The sequence below is a fragment of the Arvicola amphibius genome, chromosome 11, assembly GCF_903992535.2.
Source record: "Arvicola amphibius chromosome 11, mArvAmp1.2, whole genome shotgun sequence".
NCBI lineage: Eukaryota > Metazoa > Chordata > Mammalia > Rodentia > Cricetidae > Arvicola > Arvicola amphibius.
The window spans coordinates 97089591-97116166 of NC_052057.2; the positions used below are offsets into that span (position 1 = coordinate 97089591).

Sequence of the window (26576 nt, forward strand, 5' to 3'; positions counted from 1 at the left end):
TGTAGATCTGTTTCATTCTTTTAGATCATCAAAACTTGGTTGAGGACCCCAACACAATAGAAACTCAAGAAGGCGTCTACTAAGTGCAAAGCAAAGGCAGGTGGATCTCTGTGAGTTCAAGGCCAACCTGGTCTACAAGAGCTAGTCGCAGGACAGGCTCCAAAGCTACAGAGAAACCCTGTCTCAAAAAAACAATAAAAAACCCAAACAACCAAACAACAACAACAACAACAAAGTCAGTCACTTGACCTGTGACCAAAGGTCAGAGGAGGATGGTAGATGGACCAGAGCGGTGCTGAGACTGGCGTTATGCCTGATCTCTTTACAACCCAACACCACAAGAAAACACATAATTTGAAAGTCACCTAGTTTTGGGGAATTTGCTTCGGCAACCCCAGGGAACAAATATGGAAATGTTGCACATGTGTATATGTTCCTGGGGCCAAGGGAAGCTGGGTCCATAAAGGCTTTAGGGTAGAGGTATTACAGGCCAAGAGTTGGGGTGGGATCAAATTCTTAGTAGCCTTTAGCCTCAGAGTGTAGATGTCATTGCCAGGAGCTAACCCTGGTACCACAGTCTGAGTAGGCCCTGAAGAACTTAGGGGCAGGAAATTGAATCCAAGAAGTCTTTGTATTATTAGTATCAAGAGAGTAGAAAATTTAGTCTGACTGTGGTGTTTAGGTTCTTGCCTTAATCTTCCCTAGTTTTGCCTTCTGAGGCAGTGTCTCATGAATGTCAGGTTGATTCTGAGCTCATTATGTGGATAAGGGCAGCTTTGAACTGATTGATCCTTCTGCCTCATCTTCTTGAGTGCTGGGATTATAGACATGTGCTCCGACACTTGCTTTTTTATGTGCAAGAGGAATCTAACCCATTGCTTTCTGCATGTTAGGTGGGCATTATGCCCAGATAATATGCCTATTCCCTAGATTGTGTGTGTGTGTGTGTGTGTGTGTGTGTGTGCCATACATGCTAAGCGAGTGTTCTTCCACTGAATTATAATTCCTGATGGTCTTAGGAGAAGGAGAAGGATTGTGCAGATATATGGAAAGTCCCTCTCTCTGCTGCTATGTGATATCAATTAATGCCCAGAAACTCTGACAGTGAGACAGTCATCACCATTTTAAGTCCTGAAACCTCCAGGATCCTGAGTTAATATAAACTTCTGGTGTTATTTTATTGTTTGTTTGTTTTGATTTCTCTTTTTTAAGTAGCCTGTCCCAGGTATTTCATTATATTAACAAAAATATGACCAACATACCAGAATATTGGCAATGAATCAAAAACAAAAGTTTTTAAGTTGATATTTGTCTGATATTAACACAGTTACCCAGCTCTCTTTTTGTTACTACTTGTGTGAAATGAAGTTTTCCAACCTTGCACTTTTTTAAAAAATTATTTATTTATTTTTATTTTATATTCACTGATGTTTTGCCTGCATGTGTGTCTATGTGAGGATGCCAGATCTCCTGCAACTGGGATTACAGACAGTTGTGTGCTGCCATGTGGGTGCTGGGAACTGAACTCATGACCTCTGGAAGAGCAGCCAGTGCTCTTAACCACTGAGCCATCTCTCCAGGCCCCAACCTTGCACGCTCAAGGAAACTGACAAAAATTGAAACTGACCAAGAAGAAGAGAAAGAAGAGATAAATAACTAAAATTTGAAATGGAAGTGGAGAAATTATTGAATTTATGTAAATTAAAGGGTTATAAAAAAGTACTGTAGAAAATTAATCACACAGCAACTTAGTAACTGACAGATAAAATGGATAAATTCTTAGAAGAAAAAATCACCAAGACTGACACAAGAAAAAGAGGAAACTAATAAAAGCCTATAACAATTAAACACACTGAATTACTAATTTAAAAACTAGTCTTCCAATTCGTGAAGCTCCAAGATGAGCTGATTCCACTGGTGAAGTCTACCAAACATTTGGTATTAACACCAATCCTACTCAAAGTCTTGCCAAAAAATTGAAGAGATAGTTTATGAGCATTCTTTGATACTAAGGCCCAAACTAATATACTGAATGAAAAGAAGATGACAGAGCAATATTCCTTATGAATATAGACAGGAAAATCCTGAACAAAATACTAGAAAACCAAATCCCAGAGCAAACTAAAAGGATTATACACCATGACTAATGGGATTTATGCTAGGAAGGCAAGAGTGGTTCAACATGGGAAAACCAATTGATGTAATACATAATATTAATAGAACTTGGAGGGAAAGCCACAGTGTCATCTCAATAGACCCAGGAAGGCATTTAACAAAATGCATTGCATATCCTTTCATAACAAAAAAAAATCTTCAGCAAACTAGGCATCAAAGGAATTTTGTTAGCATGACAAAGAGCATTCATGAGAAACCCATGGCTAACATCACACTCAGTAGTGAAAGAGGGAGAACCTTTCCCCAGGAGCAAAACAAAGCAAGGGTGGCTGCTCTCATCTCCACTGCTTAGCATTTTACTAGAGGTCCTAGCCAGAGCAATTTGGCAAGAAAAAAAAAAAAACCTGTCTCCCAAATTTCCAAGGAAAAGTAAACTATCTTCAGTTGCAGAGATCCCAAGGGATACGTTACAAATCCATTAGGGCTAACATGTGAAACAGCCAAGTTGCAGAGAATGAGGCCAACACACAAACACCACTGTTTCTATACACAATTAAGAAACATCGCAGAAGGAATATCTATGGTTTTCGGCTTAAAATGGAAACCAAAATAATTTTTAAAAAATATTCCCTGCATGTGTTTTTTTAATATTTATTTATTTATTATATACACAATATCCTGTCTACATGTATGCCTGCAGGCCAGAAGAGGGCACCAGACCCCATTACAGATGGTTGTGAGCCACCATGTGGTTACTGGGAATTGAATTCAGGACCTTTGGAAGAGCAGGCAATGCTCTTAACCTCTGAGCCATCTCTCCAGCCCCAACCAAAATAATTTTAACACACATGCATCCCCACCTCACACAGGCATAGACTCAGGGCTTGTATGCACTGCGATACTGATTTATGCTATCAACTCCTAGGAATAAAGGCTAAAAAAAATTGTATATACTGAAAACCGAAACACTGCTGGGGGAATTTAAATATGATTAACTATGTGGATAGATACATATCATATTTCAAAAACACTTGATTTTATCTAGAGCAAATTCCAGTGAAATCTACACAGATGGAACTCAAATTCAAAGATGTATCCTCAAATTCCCATGAAACTGAATAGCGCTTCAATAAGCCAAAGCAATATTAAAAAAGAAATTCAAAGTTTATGGACTCCTATTTCCTGATAAAACTTACTACAAAGCTATAGTAGTCAAAACGGTACGGTACTGTCATAGGACAGACAAGTAAAATATAGACATATATTTAACAGAATAGAATTGAGAGTACAGATAGGATTAATTTTTACCAACAGTATTATGCCAAGTCAATGAGGAAAGAATAGTTCTCTTCAAAAAAGCAGTGTTTGGTCCCGGTTAGAACAGCAATTAAAAAGACAAAGTCTGACAAATACTGGCAAAGATGTGTAGAAAGAACCTTTGAGGCTGGGGAGATGGCTCCGTGGGAAAAGTGATTGGTGCACAATCCCGATGGCTTGCTGAACAGCCAGTCTAGCAGAATGGTGAGTTCTAGGGTCATTGAGAGACTTTGTCTCGAAAAATAAGATGAATAGGGAGCTGGCGAGATGGCTTAGCAGTTTAGAGCACTGGTTGCTCTCCCAAAGAGCCTAGATTCAGTTCCTCAACCCATCTGGTGTCTTCCAACCATCTGTAACTCCAGCAATGGAGGATCTGATGCCATCTTTTAGCTTGTGTGGGCATCACGCATGTATGTGGTATACAGATATACATGCAAGCGAACACTCATACGCATAAAAGTAATTTAAAAAATATTAATGGCTGGTGTGACGGTGTACACCTTCAATCCCAGCACTTGAGAGGCAAGCCTATATCTGAGTTCAAGGCCAGCCTGGTTTACAGAACAAGTTCCAGGACAGCCAGGGCTACACAGAGAAACCCTATCTTGAAAAACAAAACTAAACAAAACAAAATCTTCAAAGAATACAGTGGAGGGCAGTGAGATGGGTCTGAAGGCAAGGGCGCCTTCAGACGACCTGAATTCAGTCTTTAGAACTCGCACGGTAGAAGGAGAGAACCATGACCCGCAGTTGTCTTCTGACCTCCACATATGCACCAGGGCATTTGTACATGTGTGTGCACGCGTGCGCGCGCGCGCGCGCGCACACACACACACACACACACACACACACACACCAAAAAGAAAAAAGAAAAAGAAGACAAAAAGTAAGAAGAAATATTCTATAACAATAGGCTTTAACTTTATTTCTGAGTTCTCTTAGCACCATTTATTGATGACCCCACTGTCACCTTTCTGAATTAAAATCCCATCTGTATCACACACTAAATGGAGCCGTGATCTTGACCATTACTTCTACAAGGGGTGATTGAGTATTTGTCCATGATCAATATCCAGGACCCTGCTCAGCCTTGCACAGCTGAGACCACTCTGCTGGTGCTCACCCTTACAGTGTTTCTTGTGACTGTTCCCACAGGCTTGTCCCATTTACCCTTTACTGCTAGCAATACCTGCCTCCTGCTTCCTTGAATCACATCCATAATTCTTCCCTGGAAAATTTTGCTCAGTCTTTGGAACAAGAAGTTGAAGCCCTTGATGATGCTACCAGAATATAATTCATGTTAGTGTCTCCTAAGCAATCTACAGCCTTCTTTGGGCAATATTCAGATAACTACACTCGTCTGTTGCAAAAATCCAAGGTAGACCAAACCTCTCTTCCAGTTCCCACACAGCTAAGTGCCGGCCCAGAAGAAAGACAGAGAATAGGCCTTGAGCACAATAGCACAACACGCAGAGCTAGAAGACGTTTTCAAGAGAAAGGCATTGAACATTCGCAAGAAAATGTTGCTGGTTCTAGGGCTTTAACTCACCTGCCCAGCAGCAAAGTAAGAGAAGAGTTCACCAGAGCCATACATGCCCAGTTCTGAAAACTGCAGAGGAAGTATGAGGTGCTGTGTCCAGGGAGACAGACCTTCTCTCATAGATAGCATGGTGAAGAATTACACACGACAGCATATCCATGGTTTCAGGCATATACAGTCAAGTCTAGTCTGAAAAATTAAATGGCAAGCTGCAGGCACAAACCATGCACACATTTTAAAAAACAATCATCAGAGCATTTTGTCATGATTTTCCCTTTTTAAATTAGTTACTAATCTCTTGCCCTGCCAAATTTATAAATTATATTTTACTAGAGCTAAATATGCATAGAAATCAATATAGTATATATACAACTTGGTACTAGGTGTAATGTCAAGCATTTTAGGGGGGGTGTTGAAATGTAACCCCCAAGGATGAGAGAGGACAGCTATATGCTGATATCAATGTATCAGACTCAGAATTGAGGCAGAAGTGGATATATTAGAACATATTGTCCGTATTAGAACAGAAACTATTTTTTAAAGCCCTAACTGTAAATGGTTTCTTAAAATTAGTAGAAACAGTGGGTGGTAACAAAAAAAAAGCATATAACACTGTTCTTAAGTTGACTCAGCAAACTGTATAGGCTAATTAGAAATTATATTTAATTAGAAAGTATAGCTTTAGTCTCTCTCTCTCTCTCTCTCTCTCTCTCTCTCTCTCACACACACACACACACACACACTGCTGTCAGTAGAAAGTTCTGAATGGAATAAACTTCTCTAGCACTGCTGCAAAGATACATCTGGATTCAAAACTGTGGACATGGGGGCTGGTGAGATGTCTCAGTGAGTAAAGGCACTTGCCACCGAGCCTGATGACCTGAGTTTTACCCCAGAACCTACATGGTAGAAGAGAACTGACTCCTGAAAGTCATTCTCTGACCACCACCACATACATGTTATGACATGTGCATGTGCATGCGCATGCACACACACACACACACACACACACACACACACACCACACACACGCACGCACACAATTTTTAAAAAGAATTTTACAGGCATGATTCTGTGGTCCAGGATGGTTACCCGAGAAAGCTAACTAAGGTGTCCCTGTCTGGGCCCATGCATCACTTTACCCACTGAAATCTCTGGATATGGGGTTCATGGGTGTTTAAAGCAAGAGTGTGTGTGGAGTATTCAGCTTGGCAACATATGACTGCTGATGTGCTCCAAGATTACTCATTCTAATGACTTTTATTTTGGGAAGAGGGGCGTTGAACATTGAATCCAGCACCTCAGGCATGATGAGCAGAGTATTCTCCCACTGAACTGGGTCCCCAGCCCTACCAGTTCTTGCAGACATTAGAATGCAGTCTTTTCATGAGTTGATGTTCATTACTGAATCCTTAAGACCTAGGTTTCGAGGGAAACAGCTCTAAGTAGGAATAATCACAGGTAAGAATGGAGTCCATGACATACTAGTTCCTTATCCCTAGGATTTTGTGGTAATGAAAATATTATCATATATATAGCTTAATTTATGGTATATGCATTTTTTACATTTCAGTCTCCAAGAAAAATTAAAAGCAATCTATCTATATGAATGTCCAAATTTTCAAGGCAGATTTCATAGTCTGGTTGAAAATTGCGTGCTCTCTCCATCACCTTGCAATTTGAAGAACTGCAAAATCATGAATAATAAAAAAGCACGTTAAACTTTTCAGCAAATCCAGATGGGTACCAATGTCATTGAGAATTCCTGGGAATCACCTTGATTGCCACTTCAGATGCAGGAGCCTAAATTGTTTAGCACTTACCAGTTGCAGGATAGTGAGATTAGGTGATAACCGCCGCTGCTGTCGTATTGGCACCAACACTTACTTTAAAAATTGTACAAACATTAAGTCCGTATTTTGGGCAAATGAGAAACACCCAGACTTAAAGGTAACACTCTGTCGCTTGCTGGCTACAAGCCTTCGTTGTCCGCTGTATCCTTGAGATCACGGTATGGCAGAAGCTAAACTAGAAGCCACTCAGCTCTAGCTGGGAGTTGGCACATCCCTTCTGCGTTTGGGATCTAAGTTCCCCCTTTTGCAAAACAGGGGTGGGAGTGTTGGATTGGATGTTGCTTTCATTCACGACATTAGGGTTTCCTAGCGTTGTCTAGGCTCACTGGGTGGAACTGACAGTGGAGTACCAGAGCTGTGGGAAGCACTACGCTCATCTCTGGAAGGGTTTGAGGGTAGGTACAGAGACGGTTGCCTCTATTAACTTGTACGTCTAGATGGCGTCAAGCGTGTCCATCTTGAGTCGGTTGATTATCATCCTCCTTCCCCCCCTCCCCAGGTTATTGTCTGGACCCTCAGAGTCACCCACCATTTCTCCACACCGAAGACTCTTGAGCTTAGCAAATTTCCTCTACTTTTTGTTTCATTGCCAGCAGAGCCTCCTGCCTTCTCGGTCTTGAGAACTCACCCATTCTTTGTTTCCCCTTTTAATTTTGTAATTTAATATAATTTCAGGCTTAGAAAAAAATTACAAAAGCAGAACAAAAATTCTTGCAGACCCTTTTTACCTAGAGTCCCCCAAATATCAATCTCTTCCCGGATCTTCCTCTCATCTCAAGCCTTAACAATCCAGTTTCAAACAGGATGCCCCTTTGTCTCAGGTACTTCTGTGTGAATATCCCAGAAGGGAAAACAGCAGAGGTATCTTACCCCCATAGCACACATGTGGAAGTCAGGAGAGGAGCACGGATGCAGTACTGTCTTCTTGAATGTTGCTAACTGCCCTAATAGCCTGTAGTATATAATCTGAATATTGCATAACGAAAGAAAACTCCAGATCATGCAATCGAGTTTATTCATCGTGTCTCACAGGGTGCTTTAGTGTGGCCCAGCTCCTCTGTTAGTCTCTGCCTTGTGACATCAGACACTTTTCTCTTCTCCCCATCTCCTCCATTCTCTTCCTTCCATTCCACCCCCCTCTTCTCCTGCCACACCAGGGATAGAATGCAGGGCCTCACACCTGCTTGGCCAATCCTCTGAGTGGGTTGCATCCCCAGCCCTGGCACACTCCTTATGAAGAGACTTGTTGACTATTTTGCACGATATTTGACCATAATATTTAAATGATACACTTTTGGTAGGACTACCACAGACGTGATGAAGGAAACTATTGGGTCTCATGGCACTTTTCTTCTCCTTCTTTTCTCTTTTTTTTGTGAAATCCTTTATTTCTCACTTCCACTCTGCCTTCCAGTGGGAGGAAACTCAGCACTGTGGCTCGCTGGGATCTACACTGCACTTTCTCTATGCAGTTATATACACGCAAGTCCGTATTCAGACATACACACTTTTTTGTTTTGTTTTGTTTTGTTTTGTTTTGTTTTTTGAGACAGGGATTCTCTGTAGCTTTAGAGCCTGTCCAGGAACTAGCTCTTGTAGACCAGGATGACCTCAAACTCACAGAGATCCTCCTGCTTCTGCCTCTCGAGTGCTGGGATTAAAGGCGTGCGCCACCACCGCCTGGCATTTTTTTTTTTTTTTTTTTTAAGAGACGGGGTTTCTCTGTGTAACAGCCCTGGCTGTCCTGGAACTTTCTTTGTAGACCAGACTGGCTTCGAACTCATAGAGATCTGCATGCTTCCACCTCCCAAGTGCTGGGATTAAGTACATGCGCTACTATGTCCAGCCTAAAATCACAAAATTTTGTGATAGAGTCACAAACACATTATTCAGGAAAAATAATGTCTTTTACCCCCCATGACATACATAGAAAAAAATTAGGAGAATAGCTCACTTATTATTCAGATACGTATTACCAAACAGCATGCACTGCATATGATATAAATTTCACTTTTCTGATTGTTAGTGATGCCGAATGCCTCTTATCATACATGCTCCATGACCTTGGGACTGTGACTTCGTGGTCTGTGACTTGCCAGCCAATGCTCTTTGCTGTTGAAATGATGGATTTTCTGTTTCTGACTGACTACTTATTTGTCCGGGGCTCATTCAGTGGTCCCCCTCTGTGAAGTTTTTCCACCTTCCCTAAGCAACCAGCTGTGCCCTCCTCTGATTTCCCGTAGCCTTGCTCACACTGTGCCAGTGCTTCCTCTCTGGCTCTTGCACACCAGTATGTGGGCTCTCAACTGTTCCTGCCCTCAGGCCCTCACTCTATCACGGACTCTAGTCCTCCAAAATCATAAGGCCCAAATTAAATGCTTTCTTTTATAAGTTGCCTTGATCATGGTGTTTTATTACAGCAATAGAAAAAACACTGAGTTTTGTTCCCAACACTTATTTCACCTGCCTGTAATGCCCGCTCCAGAAGATCTGATGCCCTTTTCTGGCCTCTGCAGTCACCTGTGCTCATGTACATATATTTTACACACACACGCACGCACACCCCACACACACAGAGTTTATCTTTTTATTTGCTAAAATAAACTTTTAATAAGGAAGTTAAAGTGAAGCCTGGCTCAATGGTGTCATTCTGTAGTCCCAGCTACTTGGCTGAGGCAGGAAAATCATGAATTCAAGGCCTGCCTGGGTTGCTTAGCAAAAACTTGTCTCAGAAAAGAAGAAGAAGGAGTAAGGAGGGGTAAAGGCCCTGGTTTCATCTTTAGTACTGCCAAGACACTTAATTAGTTAACAAAATAATTAATTTTAACTCAGGTGGTCAGGTTTACCTAGCAAGTATTTTTACTCATTGAGTCATCTTTCCAGTTCAAATAAATAATTTTTTAATAAGCAGAGTTGGGTTCTTTAAAGACAGATTTAAGCTCAATGACTAGTAGAAAGGCTGAGAAAAAATAAGGCACATTCGAGGTGTGACCTTCTCAATAGAGAATCACTATTTGTCTATGTTTAAGAGGACGTTTTATTTTTTTATTTTTTATTTTTGGTTTTTTCGAGACAGGGTTTCTCTGTAGCTTTGGAGGCTGTCCTGGAACTAGCTCTTGTAGACCAGGTTGGCCTTGCACTCACAGAGATCTGCCTGCCTCTGCCTCCCAAGTGCTGGGATTACAGGCATGCGCCACCACTGCCTGGCAAGAGAACATTTTAAAGAGGCCTAAATAATCATTTCTAGGATCTACTGATAAACTGGGCTGGGGAGGAAAGGAGGTTGTACCTCTCTGCCCTGAGAAGGATAAAGCTGAACAACACATACATATCCTCATTTAGATCCTCTACAGTAGCTTTTCCATCTTCACCTGCCAGCTGGAGCAGGTTTTGCGTTGCCCCAGTCCCTTATCACACCCAGTTGCTATTGAGGTAAGGTTATCATTACTCTGGAGAGAAAACCGGTGCTTCCTCAAATAAATAGTCTCTTTAGAATAGTCTTCTCAAAAGGCGCTTCAAGGAAACTTATACATACTGTCACTCCTCCCTCCCTGCCTCCCTCCCTCCCTCCCTTCCTTCCTTCCTTCCCCCTCATCTTTATCTCTCTCTCTTTCTCTCTCTTTTTTGTTTAAAGACAGGATCTCACTATATAGATAGTTCCAGCTGTCCTGGAACTCATTACATAACCCAGACTGGCCTCTAACTCACAGAGATTGATCACCCTCTGCCTCCCAAGTGCTGAGGTTAAAAGTGTGCACTACCATGACTGGCCTGCCACTTACAATTTTAAGTAGGGACTAGAGAAGTGCAAAGAGAAATGCATTATGTGTGTGTATCGCACATGCACATACGTGTGTAGCTGCAACAGACTCAGAATAACCAAGACCTGGATTTTAGACCCAGCTCTGCCTCCACTGACTCTTGGAAATCTCTTCTTTCTTGACTCAGTTTCTAAATCACTGCACTAGAGCTGGAGCTCATGATTTCTGAAGAGCTTCTAAATGAGAACTTGTTGTATATAAAGATATATGTGCTTGTGTGCACATACATACATACACCTATACATTATTCTCTTAGAAATCTCTCAATCCATGAACTGCCATTCTTTTAAAAGGCAGAACTGGAGCTGACTAAGAGGAGATTTAAATACAGATGTAAGTAAGCATGGGGTTAATAGAGAGGTGCTGAGGAGAAGGAAAGAACACAAGAAGTTGGGGGGTTCTGAAGTTATATCTCAAAGTTATTGAGAAGCTTAAATAAAACAGTGGTGTGGCTTTTGATATGTGTTGCTGAGGTAAAATCCTGAGTTCAAAGGGGTAAAATTTTTGTTAAAGATTTATTTATTCATGTATTTTATGTGTATAAGTGCACTGTCTTCATGCCCATCACAAGAAGGAATCTGATCTCATTATAGATGGTTTTGAGTCACCATGTGGTTGCTGGGAATTGAACTCAGGTGTTGTAAGGAGTAGCGGGCTGTGTCCCGCCAACCTGCTGGCTCAGCCCCAGAAATAACCACACAGACATTGTTAAATCACTGCCTGGCTATTAGCTCTAGCCTCTTATTGGCTAACTCTCACATCTTGATTCAGCCCATTTATAATAATCTGTATTTCACCACGAGGTCAAGGCTTACCGGGAGAAATTCTAACCTACATCCATCTCAGGCCGGAGATTCATGGCGTCTGCCTATGGAGATCTCTGTGTGATTTTCTTTGGGGTTTGCTAGCTGTGGGGAACTGGGCAGGACATAAACCCTAACTAGCAGGCCCATATGTTACAGAGTTCCCCCCAGGAACTCACGAGAGACCGTCCTTGTGGCAATCACATGAGGTTTATTAACAGGACAGGAATCAGTGCACTGGGGCCGAAACTCATTTCCCACGCTGGGGTAGAGAGTTTGACCCCGAGTAGCTGGGAGAAGGGGTATTTGAGGGAAGAAACCATCCAAGGGGGGTAGGGAGAGCATCATTGGAAAACCCCGAAAATACCAGTGATCATTGAAAAATTCCAAAAATACCAGTGATAATCACTCTCTGTTTCTCAAGATTATAATCTAACTTTATCTTCAGCTAGTTCTTAAAACAGAGTCACTGAACTGGTTAATCTAGATTTTTGATTTTTCTCTCCCTGCTTAGATTTTTTTTCTGCTAGAGGGTTCTGGATTTATCCAGGTCTTTCAAGTTCAAGGCTAGACTGAGCATTGTAGTGGGACACTGTCTTAAAAACTAACAAACAAGCAAATAACAACACAACCTCAATGGTTGCTGAAATATGAAAGATGGCAAACAATATGCCAAAAGGAGTAAATATGGCCTTTGATAAAAGCCAGACACTGAGCCTTACCTTTACACATTCCCTAATCAGATCAGACATGTGACTCCCCCTCTGTGCCATTTCTCTTAGCTCCCAATTTTGCCTTTCCATAATGTCTTGTGCTTTTCCTTCCTAGAACTTAACTATAACATTAATCGTTTTCTTTAGAATTATTTCCCCCGTCAAATTCCTAATACTGTAACAAGACCTTTAAAATTTTCTACTTTATCCAAACGTTCGAGCATAGCCGGACTCTTTCCTTCAACCTTCTCCCTTTTGTTTTTCCAGCTTAAGTAATAATAGGCTTATTTTTCTAATAATGTAGAAGGCTGACAACTTGGCTTCTAATATATTCAATAAAAGTTGGCAAAAATACTTAGTCACGTTCATCTATCAGGGATGTTCTCAACCTAAACAGTTGGTTATTTGTAAAGTTGCTCAGAGGGATTTTTCTGCTTATATTTTTATTTTTGTGGGGTTTTGTTTGTTTCATGGACAGCTCAGGCTGTCTTTGAATGCTCTATGTAGTTAAGAATAAACTTGAACTTGAATTTTCCTGCCTCCTGAGTATTAAGGTCACAAGCTTGCCACCACATCAGTCTAGGAAGAATGAATCCAGGGCCTCCAACACGGTAGGCAAGCACATTTTAAAGGTGTGACCAGGGGAATCAATGCTGGAAGCGGTGAACACTGTCTCGTAGTACCTAGCAAGAGCAGCAGTGATTGGACTTTTGCAGTTCTTCAAGGTTCATAGGGGTTAAAAAGGAGGAAGCGCCAGTGTACACTTTACAACCTAAGGGTGGAGAAAAGCCCTGAGGTTACCTGTCACACTGGGGGGGGGGGGGGGGGGGAGGGCAAAAACAAGAGCCAGACTCTCAAAAAAAAAAAAAAAAAAACCAAAAAACAAAAAACCTTTTTCCACACTGCGTTCCCAGGATCCCTCTCCGAAGTCACCTACCAAGCGTGTCACTTCAACTAACCCAGATAAGGTTACAGATCCGCTCTACGCCCCGTGCTACTACCAGGGCGTCACCCAGCGCGAGAAAAGAGGCGGCCCCAGTCGACCGCCCAAGGTGTCTTGGGAATTGTAGGTTTTTTTCCTGCCCTGCGAAAGTGAGTTCACACTTTTGCCCTGCAAGTATCATCTCTTTCGCTTAATTCAATAAGATAAAATATGCACCATAATTTTTTTTCATCCGAGATACTTATCGAAGGAAAGCAGGAAGAAAAAGGAACAGAACCAAACTTAAAAGTTTACAGGCGGAGAACACAAAGGGTTACTAGCCGCTACGCATGCGCTCGGAGGACTCGCGGGTTGGGCGGAAGAACAGCTCCCAAGAGCTGTGTTTTCCCCGGAAGTGCCTCCTCACCTCTGGAGTCCGCGCGGACGCGGCTTCCTTACCTCATTTGTCCTCGCCCCTCCCCATTCCTCTACGTGTTTCGGTTCCTGGTTGGTGCTTCCTGGTCGCAGCCGCGGCAGTGAGTATGTGTGTGACGGACCCCGAGCGGTCCGCAACCGGGGACCCCCTGATCCCCCTCCGCCTCGCCCGCGGGGCTGCGGAACTAACGTGTGCCCCTCTCTGGCCCTCGCCTCCCGCCTCCCGGTCCTTCGTGGCGCTGCGCTGCGCGGCTAATGGCCTCTCAGCTGCGCGCTGCTCCACGCGGCTCAGCGGTCGCGCTGGGCTTTCGCGGCTCCCTGACCCGAGTCCCGGGCTCGGGAAAGGCAGGGCGGCGATGGCCTTGACGGGCACTTCTTCTCTGTCTGCTTTATCCCCCGCCGCTTTCGTGGTTCCCCTGTCCTGGGGAAGCGGGTCACTTTGAAAGCGTGGCGGCCTGGCACTCAAGGGTGCGTCCGCTCCGGGGCCACTTTTAGCTTGTGCTGTCAAGTAGCCGCCGCAGGAGTGAACCACAGAGAATCTGGGAACTGTGACCCGTTCCTTCTATAGAACCCGTAGAGTCTGAGTGTCTTTCCTAAGATAATCCTTTACCTCTCACACCCCAACAGCAGACAGTTGTAGTCAACTTTAAGCAAGAGCTACCTGACACTGGGACGGTGGGGGAGTTGGCAGGCCTGAGTTCCAGCCGTCCCTGATGAGGTGCTGACGCTCAAAATACCTTTAGGCCAGAGTGTGACTTCAGGGTTGAATATAGAAAAATTTCAGAGCCCTTTAGCCCATTTTCTCTGAGCCTGGTTTCCTCAAGTCTAAAACCATCCTTAATTTAATGACTAGGCTCCTTTAAAAAACCTCTTGATTTCGTTTTGAACAGTTGAACCTTAAATCGAACCGTGTCTATTTAAGACAGTAGTGTGTTTTGAGAACAGTTTAGTATTGCCATTCAAGGCAACCGGAGGATGGGGAATGAACTGAGAGAATTGGAAGTGAAAATTCTATGATAGCAACAAGGTTACCAGTGCATGGGAAAAGGACTACAGCTAATAGGGAAAGGCATTGTTTCCAGATAGGGTTCTAAGAGTAGTTGGATGTAAACCTAAGTAAATTGAGCCTGCTTTCTTCTACGGAGACGTGACTGTTCTTTGATGTGGTGTATTGGGATTCTTTACCTCTTTTAATTGGGGGTTGTAGTAACATTTGAAAAATGGGCAGAAATTTTAACTCTTGGACTTGATTTTCTTTCTTTTGTCATTGTCAGTAGCACACTTAGACTCTTGCCAACCTAAGTTGGGTACCCAGCTTCAGGTGGAGCACTGGCTTAGCGTGCCCATGATCCTGGATACCATCCCCAGCACCACAAGATTAATAAAACCAAATTCTGGCTCTAAGTCTACTTGAGATGACCTGTGATATCCAGAAGGAAGATGTAAGCTTTGGGAGGAAATGACCAGTAGATAAACGTCCAAGGAGGAATAGTGGCTTTAAATTCTGAAAACTTACCCTTTGTTTAACTTAAAGAAGTTCAGTCACTGAATCTACCCCCTTTCTTTATTACAGTGAGTGGTTTAATGTCATTTCTTTAGATAAACTTTGTTCCCACTTTTGATATTTCAGATTTTAAAATATGGCCAGTCTTCCGTAGTCACAGTACTTTGATAAAGTCTTTGTTTATTTACTTTTTGAGAATGGGGTGTAGAGGGTTGAGACAGAATCTCTTGTAGCCCAAGCTGACTTGGAATTTGCTAAATAGCCAAGACTTGCTTTGACATCCCGACCTTTCTGCCTCCATCTCCCAAATGCTAGGATTACTTTGTGTCCCTGTCCATCAACACACAGGACTTTGATGAAGTTTTCTGAGTGCCAGTTTAGTAGGGTCTTAGATAGTACATTTACAAGTTTAAATGTCTACTCCTAATTAAAATGTCTGTTTCAATGTTATTCCTGAAGGCAGTAAGTGGATATGTCAGATAAATTTAGGTGTTAGACCAGTGCACATAAAAAAATATTTATTTGAATTTGTTTATTTTAAAATTTGTATTTTAAAATATTAGTGATGTTTGGCTTAGAATCAAGAACATGTGAATCATCCTAGCTGTGCTCTTAACTGTCCAGCCTTGGGTAGGTCTCATTGTGTCCTAGGATCTGTTTCTTCATATGTATATAAAAGGGGCTGTGTTAACTAATCCAACAGGTAACTTCTAGATTTGAATGTTTGTCATAAACATGCTGTGTTACTAGTTAAGTATGAACAAAAGCTACAAAAGCCTAAATCAAGGGATATCTGTGTGCACATGTCTATATACATTATACTCATCTCTAAGTAGACTTTAAAAATTTAAGTGAATTGATTGTAATTAAAGTTGTAGCAAACCAAAACAGCTTGAGGCAAACCTTCACCCTGGCATCCATGAGCTACATAAATAGAAGAGAACATGTTATGCCAGAACACAATTTTCAAGTACAGAAGGTACAAAATCCTCTTAACAGCCATAGGGGCTAAATTGTTAAATTCATTTTTCTACATTTCATGGAAAGAGATAAATCCTTAGACCCAAAGAAGTCAGTTTTTATTATGGCTCTGTAGTTTATTTTTGGCATACATTCACAGGTGTGCCTATGGCTCTATTCTTAATCCCTTTCCTTTGGGATGGCTCCAAGAGTAGTACAAATTTGTAACTCTGTAATTTAGCTCTTTAATTTTTTCTGTGCTGCCCTGGAATTAGGTTTTATCTTAAGTCCACACTGGATCCTCAGGATGGATCCACTGAGGATTTTGAAGGAAGCATAATTCCTTTGACTTCTTTTAGAATTAATTTACCTATTAAATAAAAAGGAAAGAATTCATCTTTCATTTGAATTCTTCTGAGGCTAACATTTCAATATAAACCGATAAATGTCATAAGCATTATTATTCAGACAACCACATTCAACTTGTGTGACAATAACAGCATAGTAACCTGAAGGACTACAAGGAAGGGACTGTATACTGTGTCCTTTAAAAGGAAAACACGAGTATTAATTTTGTTTTGTTCTCTCTCCCTCTCTCTTTTTTTTTTTCTAAATAGGGTCTCACAGCTCAAACTTACCTTAGACTTTGCTTTGTAGCCGAGGATGACCTTGACTTCCTTATTCTCTTGCTTCTGGAAGTGATGGATTTACACCAAAAATTAGTTCTTTATTTCTGGAAAACAAGACCCAAACTAACATGAGTGGAGTGCATTTTTTGCCTCTTAGATTCTTGGAGTCTGCTAGTTCTCTTAGCGAAGCAGATATAACATCTGATGTCTGGCAGAGACTCAAACCTACAAAAACAGCCACTCTCCCTCAGTTGTATCTGTGGAGCTAAAGGTGCAAGGAAGACTACGTTGGCAATGTGACTTTCTTCTAGGTGCTCCCGGTTTTTAGACAAGTGCTTCTACTTTCTCCAGAGCTATTATTTTGACCAATTTATTGGTAGATAATTGAAACAATCTACTGTGTAGATTTTGTTTTGTTGTTTTTCCAGGCAGGGTTTCTCTGTGTAACAGTCCTGGCTCCTGGAACTTGCTTTGTGGAGCAGCCTGGCCTGGAACTCTCAGAGATCTGCCTGCCTCTGCCTCCCCAGTGCTTAAAAGTCATGCCCCACCACTGCCATTTACCATGTAGATTGTTGGCTAATGCTTTGGAATGGTTAAAGACAACTAAGAAGTCATCCTGTCACAATTTCTATATTCTTGGTATGTGTTAGACTTTTTTTTGAGGCTAAAGAACAAGGGCCTAATGATAGAATTCATGCTTTCAAACATTTATAAACATCTTCAAATTCTAGCTGCTCTGCTTGGCTATTGTGTCCTTTGTTTAACAAAGTGCACAAGGTCCCTGTCCTCCTGGGATTTGTGATTTGTACTCCTGGGACATTTACATTGAATAAATAATTAGAAATGTGAATATTTTATAAAATACTGTGTAAGCCTCTGAAGTAGGGCACTTAATTCCTTTTGGTGAGAAGTCCTGTTAAAGCAGAGCTGAAAGATACACAGGATTTTTTTTTAGACATATTCCCAAAGCTATGATTTTTTTGTCTCAATTTTAGTTATTTACAAAATTTGTGTTTCAGATGCATTTTTACAATCAATATTGGACTACGTATGTTATCACAGTTTTTTTTTTATACATTCATTTGGCCAAAGATCTGAAGTCCATAGGATTGATATTATCATTATTGCTAGTAGTGATAGTACTTTCAACATTGGGGATCAAACCTAGTGTTACTTCACATACTAAGCTTGCAGTTTACTGTTGAGCTACACTCATCTGTTTTTAAGTTGAGAATAAATACACTTGTAGTAGATGTGAAAAGGGTGCCCTGCTGTGACGTTTAGTATGTTTAGTCATACTTGTAGTATGACTTGTGATACTTGTAGTACTTGTTGAGAAATTATACCTGGAAAGAGGTGATACAGAGTTAAAGGATAGAGTGAAGACAGGTGGTTCTGTTCTGCCATGCTTATTCTTCTCTTACAGCATGATAAATAAACTTACCTATTTCCTTGTAAAAAATTTTTGCCAGGTAGTGGTAACACAAGTCATTAATCCCAGCACTCAGGAGGCAGAAGCAGGTGGATCTCTTGAGTTTGAGGCCAACCTGGTCTTCATAATGAGTTCCAGGACAGCCAAGGCTACACAGACGGCTACCCCGTCTCAGAAAAAAAGAAGAAAAAAAAAGAAAAAAGTTAATAGAGTACTTTAATTCTAGCACTCAGGTAGGAGGATCACTTTAAGATACCATTTAAAAAAAGAAAGAAAAAGAAGAATGAAAAGGTCATTCCAAGGTGAATGGCCTAGGAAGAGAGACTTTTTAGGAGTCTTAACTTTTTTTTTCCTTTCTTGTTTTGGTTTTTTGAGACAGGATTTTTTTCTATAGCTTTGACTGTCCTAGAACTCACTCTGTAGACCATGCTGGCCTGTAACTCACAGAGATCCGCCTGCCTCTGCCTCCTGAGTGCTGGGATTAAAGACGTGCGCCACCACCACTCAACTTGAAAGGTCTGAGTGTCATTCTAGTACAGCGGTTCTCAACCTGTGCATTGTGATTCCTTTGGGGACTAAAACGACCCTTTCACAGGGGTCACGTATCAGATATTTATAATATGACTTTTAACAGTAGCAAAGTTACAGTTATGAACTAGCAAGGAAATGGTTGGGGGTTGCCACAACACGAAGAACTGTATTAAAGGGTTGCAGCATTAGGAAGGTTGAAGACCACCCTTCTAGAAGATGATAACAGGATTTATAAACATGGAAAAGTAATAGTCTTAGGAAAAATAAAAACATTTTAATATGCTGGAAAAAAATGGTGGTCTTCAAAGTCAGCTCTGGGGTGATAGGAACTAACTAAACAAGATTGTAGCTTTTAAGTACCTTCTGGTATGACTTTCTCTCTTACAGCATTACAGCGACTGACTTTCCATAATGTTTGGCGGCTATGAGACTATAGAAGCATATGAAGATGATCTTTATCGTGACGATTCATCTAGTGAGCTGAGTGTCGATAGTGAGGTGGAATTTCAGCTTTACAGCCAAGTTCATTATGCCCAGAGTCTGCATAATGCCGACAAGGAAAGAGAGTATGAGGAAAGGAACTGTGAGAATCCTGAAATAGCAGGGATTCAACCAAATCAGAACTTAATCGTTCTTTCAGATAGTGAAGTCATCCAGTTATCAGATACGTCGGAGGCCATCACATTATCTGATGAAGATAGTATTTATAGATGTGAAAGAAAAAATATTAAAGTCCAAGCACAAGCAAAGAGCCAAAGTCCTGTTTCTCCTCATTCTAATACATTGGCTAAGAAACACAAGAGGGATAATGAGAAGCCTGAACTTGAAGAGAGATCAAGTGTGATCCGAGAGGTCATGATCATAGAGGTCAGTTCAGATGAGGAGGAAGAAAGCACCATTTCAGAGAATGAAAATGTGGAGAGCTGGATGCTACTGGGCTGTGAGGAAGATGATAAAGACAACGACATCCTTCTCAATCTTGTGGGATGTGAAAGCACTGGTGCTGAAGGTTAGTATCATACTGACTAGTTTGAAAAGTATTACCATCTTTATTAAAGGCAGACTGCTTTGCCTAGATAAAAGACCAGTAGGGTCTGATCCATTTCTTTTTTTTTTTTTTATTAGATTTATTTATTCATGTATTTTATGTATATGAGTACTGTCTTCATGCACATCAGAAGAAAGAACCTGATCCCATTATAGGTGGTCATGAGTCAACATGTGGTTGCTGGGAACTGAACCCAGGTCCTCTGGAAGAGCAGTCAAGTGCTCTTAACTGCCGAGCCATTTCTCCTGCCCTGGGTCTGATCCATTTCATTTCTCATTTTTTGGTCTTGTTTCTCATGAGATTCTCCTACCAGAGGCTACTCTAGTGGTGCTTTGTTCGAACATGATAAAGAATCTGTTAGAGTATCAAGGAAGCTGCTTGAACTGTAAGCAAGTTCATAGCATTTCTTCATGTTTGACTCAAGTCATTCTGGACCAAAATCTTAGTTCTTTTCTCTGTTGACACAGGTGAGTACTCCATCTACTTGGCTTTGTGTTCTTATTTGGCCAGCTCTGTTGGAACTGCCTCTCCAGGAGTTAGCCAGATAACAAGTCCTGGAATGCCTAGTACTAGTATTTCAGGAACTCCAGATCCAGTAAGACAGGAGGTGGCATAGCAGATTGTAGGAGAAAATGCAAATTTGAAGCACCACATTCTTGAAGGTGAAAGTTGTGGTGTTTTTGCTCCCTTTGTCACGTGTAGTCATCTGACTTAAAAGTTCCCTTCATTTTCCTCCCTTTGTGCCTAAAGGTAAGTCTCTTACAGTTGATTTCTAAATGGTTTAATAATCTGCCCTGCATGTTAGTATTCTTGAGATCTCCTGTGACTCAGAGTATTTGGCTAGTATTTCAAGATTTAGTGCCTCCCTACTGTTTTCTGAGAAGATAATGACATTCACTATAGATCATGCTTGGCTCCCCAAGAAGTGTCAGACTTTTTTTCTTTTTTTAAGGAATCAGTTAGGCTTCCAATTTCTTAACTATTCAACTTTTTGTTTGGAAGTTGACTTGTATAGTACTTAAAGAAATAGGGGCTGAGGATATACCTTATTTATTATAGTACCCATCTATCATGTGTCAAGGCCTAGGTTTGATCTCTAACACTATGTAAACCAGTTGTGGTGATATACACCTGTAGTCCGAGGCCAGTCTTAAATACAAGAGATCCTGTCTTTAAGAAAAAAAAAAAAAAAGACAGGTGGCCAGTAATTTGATGAACCTCAAAATTTGAGAGCAAGAATAATAGAAAGGATAGTAGTTAAACAACAGAATCAATTGAAGTTCTGTCTGAACAAGGGAGAGATAATAATGTTTTTTCCATAGAAGGGGAAAAACTTTTAGAGACTAAACCTGTTCGTTAGCTCAGGGAGGTTTTGTAAGATGAGATTGACTGTTACATGTTATTAAAACTTAACTTCTAAGTCTTCTAATATTTCTAGAGGTAGAGAAGAAAGGCATATGATTTTCTTAGGACAGTATGGGATGGTGAGTGCTGTGGTAGTTGTCTTGATGGTTGGAAGATGCCATTCCTTTAAAGCCGCCGATGAGGTCCTCTGGGACTGTTTGTAGTTTTTGTATCTGGTGATTGAGAAAATATGTATTAGTAAACAGCTGCTGATATTCTCTTACAAGACGTAGTGCTTTCTAATCACAACACTGTACATTGGTTAATGCACATATGTGGAAGATAATCTTTATATATTGTGTGACTTGGTACCCAAGCTGTAATTAATTGTGTAACTCTATAGGAGTCTGACACTCAGAGATTGGAATTCTTTACGCTAGCACATCAACAATAAAAGAATAAAAATATTGCGTAGAAGTAATGTTCAGGCCGGGAGGTGGTAGTTAACACCTTTAATCCTAGCACTTGGGAGGCAGAGACAAGCAAATCTCTGTGAGTTCAAGGGTAGTCTGATTTTAAGAGCTAGTTCCAGGACAGCTAGGGCTGTTACTCAGAGAAACTGTTTCGAAAAACAAAACAAAAACAAACAAACAAACAAAAACTGAAGTAGTGTTCAGTCAAAATTTAAAAAAAAATATGAACTTGTGAACTCACTTTGAAGGATTTTCTTTTTTGGGGAAGGGGGTGGTCTAAAGTGTCAGAAACTCAGTGATCCTCTCCGTAACTAGTTTCTTGTTGTCAGATTCCTGTGTATTTCTTGCTGAGTATTTTGATTTGGTGTCTTATGTTATTTTAGCTTTAACATACTGAAGAGAAAGTTTATTTTTATTTTGTACCAGGTCTCTGCTGGTTTAAGGATCTGCAGAGATGGTGAAGCTAAAGGGAGTGTATAGATAATTTGTAAAAACATGAAGTAGGCATTGACTTTATGGAAGAACTTGAAACTGGGGAAGGGTGGCCCTGAGAAAGAGGAGAAGTTGCTAAGGATATGGACCTAAAGAGGAAGTAGCTTAATGGTAGAAGATGGACACAATGTGGCACTGGAGTAGGAGTGTAGTGTGGGGGCAAGGTTACCTTTCTCCTTTTGGATGATGAGGGAACCCAGTTAGAGAGAAGGTGTCTATAAGAGGGCATTAATAAAGACAGGTTGTTGTTTTAAAAGGTTTAATAGAGGAAAATGTTTATTTATTTGTAAATTTTTACTTTTAAAAATTACATTTTTAGTTTTATCTCAATATACATGTTTTTCTTTCATTAAGAACTTCCACATTTTTGTCCAAAGAAAGGGCTTTTACAAAATTTTCTCTTTAGCATGTTACAGTTGCCAGCATCACTATTCTTAAACTTTAGGACTGCTGTTAAATAAAATTAGGGAGAAGTAACATAAGCTTTGTGATGCCATGGTAGCTGATCTGAGAACTGGAAGGGCTACTGAGTGACTGGGAGGCAGATAATATGCAACACAGATAAGCTGGACAAATGGATGATTCTTACCAGCAAATAGAGAAGGATTGTACAAGATGCTGCCAAACTGTTCAGAATGGCATACAGTTTGAAATTTAATGCAATGGTTATTCCTGGAATTTTCCATTTGATATTTTTGTAGATTGTAGTTGACCATGTATAACACCCTGTGGAGACCAAACCATGGACTTAGGAAGACTACTGTGTTTGAAAAGGATGTCTGCTATTGGGAGAGAAGATGCACTAGAGGAAACAAGCATGTTTTCATTGGTGTAGTGAATGTCAAGCATTGTTTGCATAAGACAGCTAAAGAATAGAGACAATAAATCCTTTGGGGATTATTTTTCTTGGATAGAAAATAACATTTAACTGTAGGAATAGTGGTTAATTCTTCCTTGTAGGTTTTTATTATGGATAAAATGTTGTAATGAATTCCATTGTCCTGTAAACCAGCTTTAACAATCATAGTTGCATAGATCTTAGAACTTCAGACTGATCTTTTTACCTGTAAGTCCAGGGTTCTGCCATTATTTTGAACGAACATAGAAGTAATGTCATTTCATTCATACGTACAGTATGTGTTTCACTCGGTGAAGCTTTCAGAAAGGTAAAAGTTCTTTTTAAATTAATCATTGTCACACCCAAACAACTTGCCAATAACTGCTTGTCATCAAATACCAGTCAGATTTCACAAACTACATTTTTCCCCTTAGAGTTAATTTTAATCCTAGATAATCTGTACATTATAGTTTGTAGCTGATTGTAATTTATAGCTCATCTTAATCTTCTCTACTTTTTCTTTGTAATGCAGTTAAACCATTTGAACTATTTTCCCTCTAGAATTTCTGCATTTTTTGTTTTATTTAATATATCTTATTGTCTTGACTATTGTGACCTATTATCCCTTTACTTACCTTATTACCTTGATACATAGGCTCTTCTGTTTCATTTTATGTTAATATATTTATTTTACATATTTTATGTATTTTAAAAATACATATTTTTATATTATAGTATAATTACATTATTTCTCTCTTTTTTCCCTCCTTCCAACCCTCCCGTGTTACCTACCACTTGCTCTCTTTCAAATTTGTGCCTTCTTTTTTCTTAATTTGTGTGTGTGTGTGTGTGTGTGTGTGTGTGTTGGTATCCCTAAATATATAAATACAGTCTGCTTAGTCCATATAATGTTACTAATATGTATGTTTTCAGGGTGATCATTGGACAACCAAGTGGTGTGGTCCTCCCTGTAGAGGGCTATTTCTCCCACTCTTAGCGTTCCTTAGTTGCCTGTAGTTCTTAGTTCTTTGTTAAGGTTGAGGCCTCATGGCCACCTCACCTTCCCACCCCACTCCGCCACTTCAGTGTTTTCCTTATTTAGCTTATGTGTAGGCAGTCTTGTTGATGAGACTTCATGAGTGAGTGTAGCTTCTGACATTCCTAGGAGAGACAGTCTCACAGTAAATTTCCTAATCCTCTGGCTCTTTCCACCTCTCCTTCCAAAGATCTCGAAGCTTTAGGTACAGGAATCAAGTTAAAGATGTATCCATTGCGATTCTCTCCACAACTCTGTATTTTCATTGTTTTGGTTTTCTGTAATGGTCTCTGTCTGTTGTGAAGAGATGTTTCCTTGATGAGGGGTAAGAACTACATTTATTTGTGGGTATAAGGATAAGTTATGTAAAGTGTAGCTAGAATTGTGCTAGATTAGCTTTTTTTTTTTTTTTTCCCCCCGAGACAGGGTTTCCCTGTAGTTTCTAGAGCCTGTCCTGGAACTAGCTCTTGTAGACCAGGCTGGCCTCGAACTCAGAGATCCGCCTGCCTCTGCCTCCCGAGTGCTGGGATTAAAGGCGTGCGCCACCACTGCCCGGCTAAGATTAGCTTTTTAAAATTTGACTTTGTCTTATATAAATATTTCTTAGTTTCCAAATTCAAAACTATTCAGATAGACTATCTTTTAAGTCTCTATCCTGTTGTTGCTCTTGCTCTTATGGATGCAGAATAAGAAAAAACAATGCTTTGTCATGTTAAACTAAAAACAAACAAACAAAAACACACACATAATATCATGGTGTTCTCCCTTTCCCTTTGTTAAATAATTAGGACACACTATGACACTATACTACCCTTTTTCTTCTTTTAATAATATATACTGAAATTGAATTTCTTTTTCTTTTTGAAATTGAATTTCTGTTGCCATGTAAAGATGTTTCTCATAGGACTGAATTATTTTTGTATCTCTTATGGTACACGATGATCATTTTTCTGAATATAGGTAAAGAATAACTTCAGATAGTCGGTGAATATTAGTAAACTTGTTACACTATTAAAGTGAATTTTCAACAGTGAATAATCGTGCAATTCCAACTGAAAAAGCATGGTTTAGTCCCATTCTTTCTGTTAATACCTCTTTCTCATTTCATAATTTTTCTTTCTGTTAATGCCTCTTTCTCATTTCATAATTTTGAAGGATTTAACAAAAGTTTAAAAGGTCCAGGAATTAGAAAATACCCTTTGAAGAATGAAGAATATGGCCTTTTAAAGTTTGAAGCCATATTAGTTTCTGGTTTGTGACTATCTGTGATGGTCTAGAAGTTCTATGTTAATTCTTAGTATGTCTACTTTGTCCCATGTAGTGGACACAAAAGAAAGTCCTAAGTGAGTTTAAATGCATATATATTTCTGCCTTTGCTACTAGTGTTTTTTTTTTTTCATAATTATTTGAAGTTGAAATGAAGTCATGGCTCAGTTAATGTGAAATTGTGGATTTTGAAACTGCATTACATTTATGGCTTTGAAAACTTAGGGTAATAAGTATTTTGATTATTTTTTTGTCAGATTCTACTTTCCCTTCCAAAATATCCTCATGAGTTTAGTTGTAATTTCAGAAGGAGAATTCATGCAGAGCCCTTGCTGAGTTCCTGAGACTTTATATGCTCTCAACAAAGGCTTGGAACTGAAAAGAATTGAGTAGAATGGGTAGCTATTTAAATTTCTGTTTCTCTTCTTTTGCGTTTTTTAGTTTACTCCTTGATCATTTTGTAAGTTTGTACAGTGTATCTTGATCATGCCCACTAGCAGCCTCCTTTCCCTGCTAATTCTCCCTAGTGCTCCTCTCCCACCTCATGGCCTCCTCTTTTTAGTTTTTCAGACACTTGGATTATTTGATTTGATCTGGGCCTTTACATATGCAGTTTTTCTTTTTGGATCAGTCTGCCTGGCTGATACCTCTTTACCCTTCCGGTGTCAGTTTAAAGTTGACTGAATGAAGGACTGCTTCTAGTTTCTCAGTATTAGATGTCAAGAGTCTACACAGTTGACTAACTGTGACTTGAGGTAGCTTATATAAAAAGCCCAAGTAGTTGTTCTTATCTCTAACATAGTTCTTTAGATATATTTTATTTGAGTTGGTGACATTTTGTAATCTACTAGCTTATGAGACAATCTTAAATCTTAAAAAGAAACAAACCACTGTGCAAGCAATTTATTTATTAAGGTATTGGGATTCAAGAGTTGTCACATAGTCCCTGCTTTAGAAGCCTTAAAATGCTTGATAATAGAGAAAACTCAATGTTGTATTTAAATACATTTCTAGAAGAACAAGAGATGTTTATTTAAAAGGCTTCTCAGGTAGAGATAGATGGCTTGGTAATTTAGAGCACTTGTTGCTCTTGCCTGAGTTCTGTTCCCAGAGTTTCCATGTTGGTTTATAGCCATCTGTAGCTCAAGTTCCAGGAAATTCAAAGCCCTTCCCTGATTTCTGTGGGCACCAGGCATTCATATGGTGTACATGCATATATATGAAGGTGAAATATGCATACATATAAAACAAATCTAAAAAATTTAAAAAGTAAAAATACTCTGTAAAGTACTTGCAGGGCAAGCATGAGGAGATAATTTTGTTCTCTAGCACCTGAGTAAAAAGCCTGGCATGATTGCATGTAGTTGTAATTCTAACACTGGGGAGACAAACCCTGGGGCTGCTGGCCAGATAGCTTAGCCTAATTGACAAGCACCAGATCCCAACAGGAGACTCTGTCTCAAAAAAACAGTACAGTCAGTTCCTGAAGAACAACCCCCAAGGT

At 40.1% G+C, this 26576-nt stretch overlaps 1 protein-coding gene across 2 annotated transcripts in view; it reads left to right on the forward strand.

Moving 5' to 3' along the window:
* The first annotated feature begins 13493 nt into the window (after positions 1–13493).
* The window catches only part of Zcchc7 (zinc finger CCHC-type containing 7), a 169065-nt gene continuing 155982 nt past the window's right edge, over positions 13494–26576 (forward strand). Inside the window, exons 1-2 of one of the 2 annotated variants that reach the window (XM_038346932.1) lie at positions 13494–13620; positions 18963–19584. In XM_038346932.1, the coding sequence (XP_038202860.1) occupies positions 18987–19584 (598 nt within the window). In that variant the 5' untranslated portion in view covers positions 13494–13620; positions 18963–18986. Of the gene's footprint in view, positions 13625–18962; positions 19585–26576 lie in introns of both variants that reach the window. The other variant, XM_038346933.1, reaches the window with a different exon arrangement.